This window comes from Saccopteryx bilineata, chromosome 3 (genome assembly GCF_036850765.1).
Source record: "Saccopteryx bilineata isolate mSacBil1 chromosome 3, mSacBil1_pri_phased_curated, whole genome shotgun sequence".
NCBI lineage: Eukaryota > Metazoa > Chordata > Mammalia > Chiroptera > Emballonuridae > Saccopteryx > Saccopteryx bilineata.
The window spans coordinates 161,327,352-161,344,142 of NC_089492.1; the positions used below are offsets into that span (position 1 = coordinate 161,327,352).

Consider the following 16,791-nt stretch of genomic DNA (forward strand, 5'->3'; position numbering starts at 1 on the left):
AGGCTTTAAAGCTAACCACTTTAACATATGTATTTATATAAAATACTTTTTTTCTCCGTAGATTTACAGCTCAAGTCAAATAATCTTTAGAACCTAAAGAGTAAATATTAGGCCCTGGCTGGTTGGCTCAGCGGTAGAGCATCGGCCTGGCGTGCGGGGGACCCGGGTTCGATTCCCGGCCAGGGCACATAGGAGAAGCGCCCATTTGCTTCTCCACCCCCACCCCCTCCTTCCTCTCTGTCTCTCTCTTCCCCTCCCGCAGCCAAGGCTCCATTGGAGCAAAGATGGCCTGGGCGCTGGGGTTGGCTCCTTGGCCTCTGCCCCAGGCGCTAGAGTGGCTCTGGTCGCGGCAGAGCGACGCTTGGAGGGGCAGAGCATCGCCCCCTGGTGGGTAGAGCGTCGCCCCTGGTGGGCGTGCCGGGTGGATCCCGGTCAGGCGCATGCGGGAGTCTGTCTGACTGTCTCTCCCCGTTTCCAGCTTCAGAAAAAAGAAAAAAAAAAAAAGAGTAAATATTAGATTATTTATTTTTCATCTTAATTGATGCATCAAAGAACTCTCTTTAGAGGAAAAGGGGTCTTTTATCTCGTGACATTTAATTTTTAGCTAAGACACAAAGCAAAAGAGGGATTCTGTTAGGTGTTCACTTATATTTAAATTTGGCAGCAAATGACATCAGTCTCTTTATCTATCATCTATCTATCTATCTATCTATCTATCTCTAAATACAAAAGTATCTATAGTTTCCTAAGTACCTAGTTTGTGAACAGACTACACATTTCTCAGAATAGCTAAAATAAAAAATAGAGACATCGCCAAATGCTTGTAAAAATACAAAGAAATAGGATCACCTGTACATTGCTGGTAGAAATGTAAAATTGTATAGTCACTCTAGAAAACATCTGGCAGTTTCTTAAAACACTAAACATGCAACCAGAACATAACCCAGCAATTGCTCTCCTGGGCATCATTTATTACACGAAAATAAAGACTTATGTTCACACAAACACCTGTACACAAATGTTTTTGACAGCTTTATCTGTAGTAGTCCAGCCTGGAAACTCAGATGTCCTTCTTCAAAAAGCAAATAGTTATACAGTGCGCATCTATACTGCAGAAAACCACCTAGTAATAAAAATGAACTACTGATAGAGGGAACAACTTGGATTAATCTTTACAGAATTATGCTCAGAAAAAAAAAATCTAAAAAGGTTATATAAACTGTATGATTCCATTTATATAACCTTCTTGAAATGACAAAATTTCAGCAATGGAGAACAGATTATCATTGCCAGGGGTTAATGAAGGGATTGGGGTGGAAGGGAAGTGGATGTGGCTAAAATAGGGCAATAGAAGGGATCCTTATGAAAATAGAAATGTTTTACATTCTGACTGTATCGATGTCAATATCTTGGATATGAGATGCTCCATTGGAGGAAACGGAATAAAGGATAATGGGATCTCTGTATTAGTCTTAAAACTATATGTGAATCTATAATTATCTCAAAATAAAAAGTTTAATCAAAAAAGAAAATCTGTCTTGGGGCTGATTCCCAGTCAGGGCACACAGGAGAAGTGACCATCTGCTTCTTCCCCCCTCTCCCCCTTTCTTCTCTTTCTCTCTCTCTCTCTCTTCCTCTCCACAGCCATAGCTTGATTGGTTCCAGTTCATCAGTCCTGGGTGCTGAGGATGTCTCCATGGAGTCTCCACCTCAGGTGCTAAAAATAGCTCCATTTCAAGCATGGCCCCAGAAGGGCAGAGCATCAGCCTCAGGTAGAGGTTGCCGGGAGGATCCCGGTCTGGGCTCTTGTGGGAATCTGTCTCTCTATCTCCTCTCAATTGGAAAAGAAGATGAAAAAGAAAAAAAACTCTGTGGCTATTAGCCAAAACAAAGAAACCAACAAACCAAAACAAAACCAGAAATACTGAAACTAATAAAATGGTCTATTTTATTAATTAGGCCAAATGAAATGATACATATGTGTATATATATATAAGAAAGTTCTTTATAAAATATAGTCTTATCATAAATGTTAATTTTTGGTACCATTATTAAATTGTAGTATATACTGAAGAAAGTAGTTCATTGCAGACTGTAGCCTAAACCCTAAAAGTCCAAAGTAAGTTTTAAAACTTTTCAAATGCCCTACATACTGAGTATTAAGTTTTGCCCTTGGTTTTGGAAATGGCACCAAATCAACTATACTAGCCTATAAAGATCAATAAGGACATCTAGAGGAGAACAGATGCAACTTCCAAAGTAGAATGTATTACATTTTTAAAAATCTATGTAATTTAATTGTATAGTAACCACAAAACTAGTTTATTTCCAGGCTCCTCTATCCCCGATCCCCTAAAAGTTAGGCATGTCAAAGGTATCTACCTGATGACCTGTACTTTCAAGTACTACATAAAGTCGCAAAAAGAAGTGTAATGTTTCCATCTGGTACGCAAAGTAAATCTCTGTCTTTCCAACAAACTCAAGTGTATCCTCCTTCCAAGTAAATAAATCAGCTTCTGTGCCTCGGTTCATAAAAGTGTAAAACAGAAATAATAGCATACACTTTGTGAAATTTGGCTATTCACAATCTTTGCCTTACAAAGAATTTTGAAAGGCAAAGTTAAACAAAAACATTTTTACCTAAGCAATCAATGATAAATGGAAATCACATTAAGCTTCCTGAAATAGAACACTGGCTACAAGATTTTTAAAACTCTGAAAAGACATAAAAGAAAACCAGACTCTTTTAGTAATGGATTCAATTAACTTATTGATAGTACAAAGTACCCCACAGACCATATTAGCTAGGATATTGTTACATGAAATAACATACTTACAAATAAAATATATACTGTATTTGGGTCTTCGGAGCTCCTGAATCAGATAATCCACATTCTCCTAGAACAAACAAAATATGAGGATTGCTTAAGTGAAAAAGTAATAAATATCATCCATTGATTTAAGTATTTACTGAGAGTTTACTGTGTGCTGAGGTCCAGATTAAGTATGTGTATGTTGGGGAGGGTGTGGGATGGGAATGAAAAAGAAATACATTAAATATAACGATCAAGAATCATATGTAGCCTGACCAGGTGGTGGCACAGTGGATAGAGCATCAGATTGGGATGCGGAAGACCCAGGTTCAAGACCACAAGGTTGCCAGCTTGAGCGTGGGCTCATCTGGTTTGAGCAAAAGCTCACCAGCTTGAGCCCAAGGTTGCTGGCTCGAGCAAGGGGTTACTCGGTCTGCTGAAGGCCCGAGGTCAAGGCACATATGAGAAAGCAATCAATGAACAACTAAGGCAGCGGTTCTCAACCTGTGGGTCAGGACCCCGGCGGGGGTCAAACAACCAAAACACAAGGGTCGCCTAAAGCCATCGGAAAATACATATTTCTGATGGCTTTAGCTGCTGAGAAGCCGCGCTACCATCTGCAGCAGCGCTATTCAGCTTGAACGCACGCCGTTATGGACGCGTTCCAAACTGAATGCCTGCAGTCATGCTCAGGCGCAGACATGATTGCATCATCCCTCCGGGGCCTAAGGGGAGGGGGAAGCGGAGGGGGGGGGGGTATGCTCCACAGTCCATAGCAGCATGGCTGCTGGTCCATAGCAGTGCATTACGTGTGTCCAGCGCTTGCTGACGTCATCAGTGGGCGGGTGCAGCAAGCGCCGGAGGACAGAAGGCGGAGAGCCAAGAGAGCCTGCAAGACAGCCTGCTGGTGTAAAAAAGGTTAATAATGTAAAAACGGTACACATACCATACACACAATACTGTGTAAGTGTAAGGTGCTTTGTGTGTAATCATTACACAGTACACAAAGCAGCTTACACTTACACAAAGCACCATACATTTACACAGTGTCAACTACATTGGTCTTATACTATAAGAGACCACTATAAGATGTAGTTTACATTGTTCCCCAATGTATAATTATCTCCCATATCTCCCACTATTTTCCCATATTCTGAATGAGGAAACTGCTGAAATCAGTTTTTTGCAGAATTACCTGATTTTGCAGAATCAGGTAATTGCAGAATTACCAATTTTATATTGCATTGACCCCAATAGACTGAAAGAGGCCTCACACTGAGGAATCTGCTGTGCGGATTCTGCAGTGTAAAAGATCTGCCTATTGGGGGTGGCAGATTCCACCTTTGGAATTTTTCTGTTCTAGGAAAAGTTCTAGCGTGGAAAAAATTAAGCAACATGCTCTATATTTGAGCGGAATCTGCTGCGGCCTCCCATTGACTTGAATAGGAGAGGAAGAAATGTGTCGGAACTGCATTTCTGCTGTACATGGGCTCTCTCTTCTGCGGAATCCACGGGTCTCCCACTGAAGTAAATGAGATGTGGATTCCACTGCAGAAACCGCTGCTTTACTTTTTTTTTTTTTTTTTTCCTTTTCTGAAGCTGGAAACGGGGAGAGACAGTCAGACAGACTCCCGCATGCGCTCGACCGGGATCCACCCGGCACGCCCACCAGGGGCGACGCTCTGCCCTTCCGGGGCGTCGCTCTGCTGCGACCAGAGCCACTCTAGCGCCTGGGGCAGAGGCCAAGGAGCCATCCCCAGCGCCCGGGCCATCTCCGCTCCAATGGAGCCTTGGCTGCGGGAGGGGAAGAGAGAGACAGAGAGGAAGGAGGGGGTGGGGGTGGAGAAGCAAATGGGCGCTTCTCCTATGTGCCCTGGCCGGGAATCGAACCCGGGTCCCCCACACACCAGGCCGACGCTCTACCGGTGAGCCAACTGGCCAGTGCCGAAACCACTGCTTTATAGTGTGAAAGAGCCCTGAAAGATACCATGCTGTGCAGAAACTGCAGTGTATCCTATGACGTAGTTCACACTGTTCTATATAGAAAACTTGCCACTAATCTGGAAAAAACAGATCCATTAGTTAAGCAGCTATTTACGGAATGGTAGCCCCAATACACTAGGTAAGGAGGTCCATTAGTAATAAATATTTCTCAATATATAATTAAATATTGTTTTTGTGATTAATCACTGTTTAAATTATGTTTGATTTGTAGCAATGAGAATATATAATGCATATCAGGTATTTACATTTCAAATCATAACTGTAGCAAAATTACAGTTATGAAGTAGCCACCAAAATTATTTTTTGGTTTGGGGTCACCGTAACATGAGGAACTGTATTGCGGGGTCACGGCATTAGAAAGGTTGAGAACCACTGAACTAAAGTGTTGCAATGTGCAACAAAAAACTAATGATTGATGCTTCTCATCTCTCAGTTCCTGTCTGTCTGTCCCTGTCTATCCCTCTCTCTGGGATAAAAAAAAAAAAAAGAATCATATGTAATACTGTGTTATGTTAATCAAATTAAAATTTACAAATGTATATAAAAAACAAAGATGTTGAAATGCAATATAAAATTGGTAATTCTGCAAATTTGCCTCAAGCTGCTTATCTATAAATTATATTAATCTGATCAAAATTATTATATAGACTATCAAAATATGTCTAATCCTCTAAAAACCAACAGTCAAGATAAAATATAGTTAATTAGATTCACTTTGGCTTTTAACCTCATTGGGACCTAAGACTGCACAACTGCAATGTTTGTGAAGTATTTGCAAACAGCTGGCTAAGGCCTTTACTATATTTACATTATTTCATAATAAATATAAAATTTAGAAGTAAAAACAGTTCATTTTTAAAGGGTCAAAACATAAGAATTCCAGTTATATAAGATCATATGCAGGTCTTATCTATTTTTGATACTATAACACAGGGTTAAGTTTCAGTATAAATTTGGTTTCCAAACTACCTATATATGACATAAAATATCATTTTTTGAATGTTGAAAAAAACATAATCACCTTACAGAATTAAAAGTAATGTAAGCAATGCATACTGCTTGTTAAATGGGAAAAAGTTTTTAAAAACTGTCATTTAGATTAAAAAATACATTAAAATTAATTTTATAATATAATCTTAAGGAAAAATTATTTTTAAGGACATATTTTGCACATATATATGCACATATATATACTCTCTCATGTGTATATACATATTCTCATATTCACTATATAATATATACATTATACATAATACATATTCACACATGCATATATATGTATGTGAAAGAGTTTCTTCTGTAATAAAAAGTGTTAGGATATGATGCACTAGATGATCTCTAAGATCACTCTCAAAACCAGAATTTCATGTCTAAAAGCTACAAATGTAAAACAATCATAAACCACTATATCAATTAATATATTCATTAATTCAGGAACTGTTTACTGAGTATCCACCAGGTGGCCGGCATTGTGGACATAATAATGTGAAAAACAGACCCATCTCTGTTCTCATAGTACTTATTGCTGTTAGGTGAGATAGATATTAATTAATCACACAAATCATATGAAACTTCAACCATGACAAGCAATAGGGAGAGGAAGATGGTTCAGTAAGTGCTCATAACAGAGGGGATAGGTGTGTGTGTGGGGGGGGGGGGGTAGAGGGGAGCAGTTTGACCTGGTCAGCAAAGAGCAAAAGGGGAAATGGTTTGAAATGAAGATGTAGAAATGACAGAAACTAGACCTTGTAGGCCACAATTAAGGAGTTTTGTCTTTATCATAAAAGCAATGAGAAGTCATTCGAGGATTTCAAGTAGGGGTAACACGATCAGATTTGTATTTTGGAAGATACATAATATACAAGCATGGTAAAAGAGTGCATTGGAGTTGAAGAACAGAAATATAAAGTAAGAGAATATACAAAATAACATTGAAATAGTTAAGGCTTTTTAAAGGAAAACTCAAGATTTAGATGCTGGACAACAACTGATAGAAGCCTAAGGAATCTCTAATTAGGGGAAGAGAACAGAAGGCCGGAATGTGAATACAGAGGGATGACAAAAAAGTCTAATTGGCTGTAGTGGAGGAGCAGAGGTTGGACACTGGAGGTTGGATTAATAAAGGCACAGCAGACCAGCTAGAGGAATGCTTTGAAGGCTAGGCTACTAAGTAGAGATTTAATCATGGAAGTAAAACCGAGCCATTATAGGTTTCTGAGCATAAGGTGAATAAAATGATAAAGACTCAAAACACTGATATAAATATGTAAGATTAAATGGCAATGGTGTTCAATGTGAGGAGGTTAACCCAGGAATAAAGTGATGTGGATCTCTGTTAGGGTAGTTAGTGGCTTTGGAAGTAACTGAGAACTTAAAAGACATTTTGAAGCTAAAAACTGACTGTAAGGAGTGAACTGAGATATGGGAAGGAGGAGAGTCAAGGTTATAATTCTGATAAACCAGGATAATTATGATGTCACAAATAATGATAATACAAATTTATTTTGCCTCCTTAATGCTTTCAGATCATAACCTTCTGCATTTGCCTAGGCAGATGGCAGTTTAGTTAACGTAGTACCTTCGTAGGTCGAAGAAAACAAATGGCTTTCAGGTGTTTCATGATCTCTCGATTTGGAGAATCAATGCGTTCAAAAAGGTACACTTCCTTCTGAAGAATCTCCGATTGTGTGTATACCATACTCACTATACCAGTCTGTAAAGAAAAATGAATTACTAATATTATGATGGTCCAGAATAATAAAAACAAGCAACATTACCTAAGTCTTAAATTTTTTTTCATTAATACATAGCTGGACACCTTAAATATTAACATGTCATAACATTTACTGAGCATCCAAAACATGTAGTAATGTACCAGAATGCTCTCTCTAAACACGAACAATCCATACATCCCTCACCGCAATTTTTCTATCACCTTGAAGTTTTTTTTTAATTCTGTGACCAACAATTAATATATTACCTGTCATCTCAGCTTGAGCTCCAATAACTTTACTGTAAAAACACAACGCTGAGTAGAAATAACAGGACCATTCCAAAGTCTTCCAAGTGCTATCTCATATATTTCTTGGCAGTAACATTTAGAAACGGATTTCTGATTCCAAGAAATTGCCCCGGTAGAAGAAAAATATCTCTGGCAATGGTTAAAGCCATTTAGTCTGAAAACCTACTGGGCAAGGTTTATACAACCTTTTAGTTCCGTACAGAACTGACCCCGTTTAAAAATCTTGAATTAAATTCTATATCCCACAGTGGAAGGGACCGGCTATTGTAAGAGCGGTAGGGTTCCCTCAAAAACAAATATTAAGCAAAAGCAAACTCACCGTCTCCTTATCCATGAGAAGTACTTTCATACCTGGTCCGCTGTCCTCTATCATTTTGGTAACGTACTGCTTCACTGCGAAAACCACGTTCATGGTGGCGAACTGACAGATTAGCCCCCAGCACTCCGCACCCCCTTTTATCTTGCTAAATGAACACGGGACTCTCCGCCAGGTCTCAGCTGCTTCCTCTCCGCCCAGCTTCGGCTTCCGGGAGCCCGGGCGGCGGCGTTGCTGGGAGTTGTAGTTCCGGGGCGCCGCGCGGTCGTGGGGACCAGATCTGTCCCCTGGGTGCAAAACACTGGCTGCGACACAGGGGCAGCCCCGCCGGACGGGGTTGCCGACCTGCCTCCCGCCTGCAGGTGTTGGACTTGCAGACCGCTGTCCCGGGGTGTCCCGGCCGCGGCCAGGCCCCTCCTGCTGGCTCGGGGAGAGAAGGAACTCCGCGTAAAGGCTCGGAAGCAAGAAGAGAGTGACCCTGTCCATTCGCTGCGGGTAACGCCTTCTTGGGTGGCAGTGAAAGAGGAAGGGGAAGGAGGCGGCGTGACGCTGGAAGGCCGCTCTGGGTCCGGAGGGACGGCACGTGATACATCTCACGTGGTACCTGCTCGGTAGTGGCCGAGGTTCGTCCTCTCCAGCGTCGCCGGCCAGTGAGCAAGGCGGGTGCCGCTGCCAAGGGAGACCCAGGTCGGCGTTCCGAGGACCGAGAGCATCTGAAATTGAACAAATGTTTGTTGAATGAATGAACAAAGGGAACACCCTTTAGGGATGCTGGAAGAAGTCTTGATCTCCCGGGAGGGCCTAGACTTCGGGTCGCCTCCGGGACTTGCAACCCGCGGGTCCCGCGGAGCCCTAAGCGATCCCGGGTTTGGCGCCCTGGGGACTGGACACTGTGGGCTCCATCTCGAGCGGGGTGAGTGGGACCTGCGACGCTGAAACTGCGGGAGGACACGAGATAGAAGGGCGAGAAATGGGTAGGGGCCTGTATCTGCCCGGGCTAAAGCTAAGTAGCGTGGGGATTTTAAAGGAAAACTCACAAATTTTGATTTAAGAAACGACAAAGGGTTAGCAACAAAATAAATCTTAAAGCTGTCAACTTCAAAATGTCTGTATTTGTGTTTATACCCCATAGGTCTTCTCTCCACGCCATTTTTAGAAAAGGAAGATCAGTGTTAGCTTTCCCGCACCTCTAAATTGGGGAATTGTAAAATCAGGAAGATAACCAGAAGCAACTTCAAGAAATCAGTGACTGCAACTGCCTGTGAATATTTCCACCAAAACAACGATCAGTGTTTGTTGGGGTCAGTTTAATCAATAGGTTCAAAATTTCCAAATCAATTATTCTTTCATTGTATTTTAAGAAGCATACAATTGAAACTAGGTCCAATGCACATTAACATTAATCTAACTGTTACGATTGCTTTATAAAACATTATATACAATTTTCAAGTCCTTTAACAGAGATGAGAAGCCACATGAAATATAGATTTTTGTTACTTCTGAGATTATGAAGAATGTGTTTATTTTCTCAATTTTCCTACCAAGTAAACAGAACTTCCTATTGGGCATTTTATGTTCTATTTTTGACATTTGTTTTTAAAAAGAAGTTATAGTAAAATAAAAATGTGAATCTTTAAATAGATACAAAAGAGAAAAATGTTATATGAAAATTTTATGCTTATCAATTTAAAGTGTTCATATATTACAGAAAACAAAACCCGAGGGCTAATGAAAAATGAAACACCTGCAAATCCTTTAAGTTAACAATATTTGAAAATGCACCACTCACCTGTTGCTCGGTTTTTGTTTTTTCTCACCTGTAATTTGTATAAGGCTGTTTTCCATGTTATACATTTTTTAAGCAAGAACAAGGAAAGGCTTGTCCATGGAATTCATGTGTTTTTTTTTTAGACAGTAGTCAACCTGTAATATATGGAAAGAAGCTGCATCCTTTTGGTTATTTATACTTTATAACATTTTAAAGGAGGAAAATGCCCATTTTGACAAGGCTTACTAAATCATTCCATTGCCCATAAAATTCCATTGATATCAGGGGTAGTGTTATTTTATACATTGATAAGATGGGGAATGTAAACATTTTGTACAAAATAGTTATGTATTTAAAGGATGCTGTGATGGTCTTGAAGTTTGACACCTATTTTCTTTCTGAAGGAAACAAAAGCCATTTAAAATGTCTCCAGTTGAAGAACTTCTTTTGTGTCCCCATACCTCTAAAAAATAGGACTGAAACATGATAAACTCCAAACTCTTGCTTTTTGACTCATCCAGTAAACATCCAGAGTGACTTGTTTTGTTGTAGGTAAGACATAGGTTATGCAGAAGCCAATATGAAGTATCTTACTTATTTTTTTAAATTTAAGCTGTAAATAAACATCATATTTTTAATAAAGAGCCTAAATTTAAAAAATAAATCATGACATTCTTCAAATATAGGAGATTATATCAATTGTAAAAGTTTCTAATACAGTTACTTGAAAATTTATTTTCACTAAGTCCAAGAAATCTGTGCTTTAAGAATAGAAAACAGGAAGTTAAAGAATATAGTATTTACATTTATACATTTTATTTAGTCTTGTGTGTGTAAATGAAAAAAATCAAGAATGGTTTAACTGAATAATTACATGTCCTTCAGCTTTTTACAAAGTTGTATCCTATTTAGAGGTTTACCTACCCATTTAATTTTTAATCAAAATCATGTTTTTCTACCATAAGAATTCAAAGCTTGATCTAAAACAAGGGTATATAAATAAGTTTTAGTATAATAACAATATGGCCAATACTTAGTTATCTTAGATAATTAATTATCTACCCTTCCTCTTGTTGCTGTGTGTGTTGTGTTTTTTTTTTTTCTGAAGCTGTAAACGGGGACAGTCAGGCTCCTGCATGCGCCCGACCGGGATCCACCCGGCACGCCCACCAGGGGCGCCGCTCTGCCCACCAGGGGGCGATGCTCTGCCTCTCCGGGGTGTCGCTGTGCCGCACCAGAGCCACTCTAGCGCCTGGGGCAGAGGCCAAGGAGCCATCCCCAGCGCCCGGGCCATCTTTGCTCCAATGGAGCCTCGGCTGCGGGAGGGGAAGAGAGAGACAGAGAGGAAGGATGGGGGTGGGGGGTGGAGAAGCAAATGGGCTCTTCTCCTATGTGCCCTGGCCGGGAATCGAACCCGGGTCCCCCGCACGCCAGGCCGACGCTCTACCGCTGAGCCAACTGGCCAGGGCACTGTATGTTAACATTTCTACAACAAGCCTTGGATAGGAAGGAAGTAAAAATGAAATTCAGTGAAACTGAGAGTTCCTACTTGTTAACAACTGAAAAAATATTTAGACAAAGAATGATGAAATTACTAGTGTCAGACAATCAGTCCTTGTACAATAAATAGTCTTAACTTTTCTAACCATTTCCTTGTGTGGTAGATGATGATAATAGGTATAACCTACCTTATGAAATTGTGAGAATTACAAAATAACGTGTGGGAAAAAATGTGCCTGGCATATAGTAAATGCTCAAAAATATCAGCTTTAATTATTTGAAATTTAAAAAGAAGACATAGTTGTGTTTTTTTTTTAACTTATGACATATTTTATTCCCCTTTGACAAGAAAATTTAAAAACAATTGATTCAGAACTTGTAAACTATTGTTCTTAAATATAATTTTCATAATAACTTTATCTTGCATTACTATATAATAGTAGAGAGATTTGTAGTTAGATTTGCCTGCTTCATCCTAATTTGTAAAGCATACAATTTTCAAAAAGACAAAAATATGCTTCAAGTGCTTTTAGAAAAATATGCTTACTGTCTGCCAAGGTGACAATGAACTTCCCGGAGACCAGATGCTGGGAGGGGAAGAGGGAGGCAACAGCCCCTGTCCACAGATTGAAGGACTGAAGTCCCGTGCCCAGACTTACTCAGATTATTTATTAGCCAGTACAAATAACTTAAGGAAACAGAAGAAGTTTTCAGGGGGTGAAGGAAAGGACAAGGAACATGCTGATTTCTAATAGCTTAAACATTTTTTTTTGTTGCTGAATCTTATCCTGCTGTCTTGCTGTTGCCAGTACAGGGTTGGAGAGGCCCCTGGACTCTCATGCACTCAGGGCTTTCACCCTAGGACACCTCTCTGCCTCTAATTGTTTACCCTCACTCTGCAAGTCTTCACAGCATATTCCTACAACTGTCCACCCAGTCTCAAATCAAACAGAATTTGTTAAATTTTTGTCATAGTTGGTGAAGTACTAAACTTTATGGTAGCAGAAGCATTGAATAGCTTTAAATCATTAAGTAAAGATTATTCACATAAACAGTTTTGTCTGCACATTCAATTTCAGTGATTCTACCTTTCTGTTGTCATGTCAACTTTGATCATTGGTTTAGGTGATGTCTGCTGGGTTTCTCCATTGTAAAATTACTATTGTTCTCCTTGTAATTAATAAATATCAGATGCCTTGATGTGTTGCTGATATCTTATTTTTCACCATCCTTTCACTTTCTAATTTAAACTGGAATCTATTGATGGTTCTTGCCTGCAACAAATGATGTTTTACCTAATGGTAATTATTTTTCTCATTGCTTCTACAATTTTTTTTTCCCCCTGTATTTTTCTGAAGCTGGATACGGGGAGAGACAGACAGACTCCCGCATGCGCCCCACTGGGATCCACCCAGCACGCCCAGGGGCTATGCTCTGCCCACCAGGGGGCGATGCTCTGCCCCTCCGGGGTGTCACTCCGCCACGACTAGAGCCACTCTAGCGCCTGGGGCAGAGGCCAAGGAGCCATCCCCAGCACCCGGGCCATCCCTGCTCCAATGGAGCCTTGGCTGCGGGAGGGGAAGAGAGAGACAGAGAGGAAGGAGGGGGGGGTGGGAAGCAAATGGGTGCTCTCCTATGTGCCCTGGCTGGGAATCGAACCCGGGTTCCCCGTGTGCCAGGCCGATGCTCCACCGCTGAGCCAACCGGCCAGGGCCTGCTTCTACAATTATTATTTGGAATTCTTCTGTAAAAAAGAGCTAATATTCCCCCCACACACACACATTTATTTTTTTCAAGCACTTATGTCAATATAGACTTATAGATATTTAAGAAAATTATGACTTTTAAGTAACAGGGAGCATATACCGAGACAGAGACTGCAGGCTCTGGAATGGGGCAGCCTGGATTTGCTTCTGCTGTGTACTAGTTGCAAGACTTTGTCAAGTTATATGACCTCTCTGTGTCTTGGTTTCCTCATTTGTAAATGGAGAAGATGACACGTACCTCAGGTTGGTGTGAGAATTAAATGAGATACTACATGTATGTAGTCTTTAGCCTAGCTTTAATTATTTTTTCTTAGCAAATATTTTGTACCGAGCTTAGTTTTACTATTTATGTTTTCCTAATACTCAGTTTTAATACTGAGTATTAAAATATTTGTCATGTACTTGCCTCCCTGAGACGTTATTAAAAATTCACAAAATTGAGCCTGACCAGGCGGTGGTGCAATGGCTAGAGCGTTGGACTGGAATGCAGAAGGACTCAGGTTCGAGACCCTGAGGTTGCCAGCTTGAGTGCGGGCTCATCTGGCTTGAGCAAAAAGCTCACCAGCTTGGACCTAAGGTCACTGGCTCGAGCAAGGAGTTACTCAGTCTGCTGAAGGCCCACGGTCAAGGCACATATGAGAAAGCAATCAATGAACAACTAAGGTGTTGCAATGCACAGTGAAAAACTAATGATTGATGCTTCTCATCTCTCTCCGTTCCCATCTGTCTATCCCTCTCTCTGAGTCTCTCTCTGTCCCTGTAAAAATAAATAAATTCACAAAATTGAGTTAAAAGTGCTTTGTAACGTTAAAGAAATACACAAGTTCTTTTTTGTAAAAAACAAATAGAACTAGAATATTATTAAGATCCTTTTTATGGTCCTGATTCTGTTCTTGGGTTGCTCTTTGTGTTAGAAATGTAGATAACTGTGAAATGTGATGAACTTTAACATTTTGGATGTTTTAAGAAATAGGCAAGCTATATGAAGAAAGTACCAAAGAAATGCATGTTTTATAAATTCTAAAGTTAAAACTTGTTAACTTTAGAAATGGCTCATTATTGACCTGAACAATCATTTGATAAGCATCACTTGTTTTTCTTCACTAGAAAGAATATTTACTGTTGAAAAAAATAAGATACAAAATATCTTTCCATTTGAAGCAAGTGAAATTGCATGGTGGGATGTTGTTATTCTCTTAATGGTATTAATTAAAAAAACAAACCCAGTCACCTATTACTGAGCTTTTACTATATGCTGAGCCTTTTTACAAATATCTCAGTTAACTCTTGTAACTTTTATTTGAGTTATTATCTCCATATTACAGAACTGAGGTTCCAATAAATTAAATAACTTTCATTGGATGACACAGAAAGCAGAAAATAGAGAAAAGCATCTTTTCCAGTGAGCATCTTACCATATGTTTTTTCATATGCGTTGTTTTTACTACTTTTTAAAGAAAGTACATTGTTATTTCTTTGAGGATAAAGAATGCTTTATTTTTCCCCCCATCCTTTTCACCCGTGCAGTGCCCTGCACACAGCAGATACCCAATAAATATTTAATGTTGTTGAAACTCATTACTGGGCAAACTGCTACAAAGGCATGTTAAATAAAATATAAAGTTTTACATGCACACAACAAAGAAAGAAATATACTTATCTAGGTGATTCACATCAATAATTTTACTAAATAATATGGAATAAATTCTGGGGAAGTATCATGGGTTTTCTTTCCAAATTTCCAGGTAAAGTACGGGAATGTAGACTTGACCATTCTGGAGCTCTTGTAATAAATGACATTTGTTTTCCTATCTGCTAGCAGTGATTAAAGAGAGAATTAATTTCGTAGAGTCACTTGAGAAAACAAGTTTAAAAAAGTATTTATCTTTGAATTTCTTTCAGCAGACAGAGGGCGCCCTTGGACCATCAAGAAGGCTCTTTGTGACATTGGGTGCTGGCTCACCAGTAATGATTATATGAATAAGGGAAAATACTGTACATTGCTTTTTTTTTTTTTAATTTTTATTTATTTATTTATTTATTTATTTATTTATTTATTTATTTATTTATTTTTCTGAAGCTGGAAACGGGGAGAGACAGTCAGACAGACTCCCGCATGCGCCCCACCGGGATCCACCCCACACGCCCACCAGGGGCGACACTCTGCCCACCAGGGGGCGACCAGAGCCACTCTAGCGCCTGGGGCAGAGGCCAAGGAGCCATCCCCAGCGCCCGGGCCATCTTTGCTCCAATAGGAGCCTTGGCTGCAGGAGGGGAAGAGAGAGACAGAGAGGAAGGGGGGGGGGGGGGTGGAGAAGCAAATGGGCACTTCTCCTATGTGCCCTGGCTGGGAATCGAACCCGGGTCCCCCGCATGCCAGGCCGACGCTCTACCGCTGAGCCAACCGGCCAGGGCCCTGTACATTGTTTTGGCCAAAATAGATTACACAATGTTTGTTTAATGTTCAGTTTAATCTGTTCTCGGCTTTAAATCTTATTGAGGTGTTTCATGAAGTGACTGCTTTATTTATAATTTTTCATTTCTTGAGGAGCTAGACAAGAGTAATTGCTGTAAGGTTCAAATCAACAAGCATTCTAATTTGGGAGATTAGTTTAATAAGTATGAACTATCTAAAATTTGAAGGGTGGGAATTTGATTATATCTTCTATTCACGCTTGATTGCAATCTACAGTAAATCTGTCAATATGAATATATGTATATGCTGGGTCATGTACTAAGTATGTACTTTACTGCATTATTCTCACAACAGCTCAATGACCTAAGTAGTGATGTTACCCTTTTATTTATTTTTTGAGAGAAAGATGGGAAGGGAGACAGGAAGGAGAGAGATGAGAATCACAAATTCCTAGTTGTGTCACTTTAGTTATTTATTGATTGCTTCTCATACATGCCTAACCCAGGGGGCTTAAGCTGAGCCAGTGTCCCCTTGCTCATGCTAGCAACCTTTGGACTCAAGCCAGTGACCATGGGATTGTGTTGATGATCCCACACTCAAGCCTGCAACCTGGCACTCAAGCTGGTGAGCCTGTGCTCAAGCTGGTGACCTCGGGGTTTGAACTCGGGACCTCAGCATTCCAGGTCAATGCTCTATCCATTGTGCAACCACCGGTCAGACCTATTACCCTCTTTTATTAAATGTGAAAATCAAAGCTTAGAGAGGTTAAGAAGATTTCCACTAGTAAGTGACACAATTGGGGCTTGAACCTGGAGATGTGAACACCAGAATCTATACTTATACACAGAACACTATATTGCAAATGACAGTTTTCTCTATGACACAAAATATACAATTAATAGTGAAATTGTATTTTTTTTAAAATTCCTGTTACTATCAAAAGAATAACATCTAGACTCACCACAACTTAATTTAGGAATAATATTGGGAAATTAGATTATTTTATTTCCTGGTGATGTAGTAATTTAAACTCAGATGCTATAGAATGATTCAATTCCTAGTCAGAGAAACACTCAAGTTTAGGAAAGACTTTGATCAAATAAAAGAACACTGAATTGAGAGCCAGATAATCTAATTTATAGTATATTTTACTACTAATATCTGGGTGAGCTTTCGAAATGATTTA

General features: G+C 39.8%; 1 protein-coding gene and 1 long non-coding RNA gene across 8 annotated transcripts in view; one reads left to right on the forward strand and one right to left on the reverse strand.

Moving 5' to 3' along the window:
• Window positions 1–8,641, reverse strand: part of VPS45 (vacuolar protein sorting 45 homolog) — a 74,183-nt gene extending 65,542 nt beyond the window's left edge. For all 7 annotated transcript variants that reach the window (XM_066268073.1, XM_066268066.1, XM_066268071.1 and 4 more), the window contains exons 1-3: window positions 8,159–8,641; window positions 7,396–7,530; window positions 2,838–2,898 (exon numbers count right to left, since the gene is read on the reverse strand). In XM_066268073.1, the coding sequence (XP_066124170.1) occupies window positions 2,838–2,898; window positions 7,396–7,530; window positions 8,159–8,641 (679 nt within the window). The remainder of the gene's footprint in view (window positions 1–2,837; window positions 2,899–7,395; window positions 7,531–8,158) is intronic.
• Window positions 8,642–8,931: 290 nt separating this feature from the next.
• On the forward strand, window positions 8,932–12,623 carry LOC136330756 (uncharacterized). Its single transcript, XR_010730369.1, has 2 exons — window positions 8,932–9,068; window positions 9,288–12,623. It is a non-coding gene; the product is annotated as an uncharacterized lncRNA (long non-coding RNA).
• The last annotated feature ends 4,168 nt before the right edge of the window (window positions 12,624–16,791 follow it).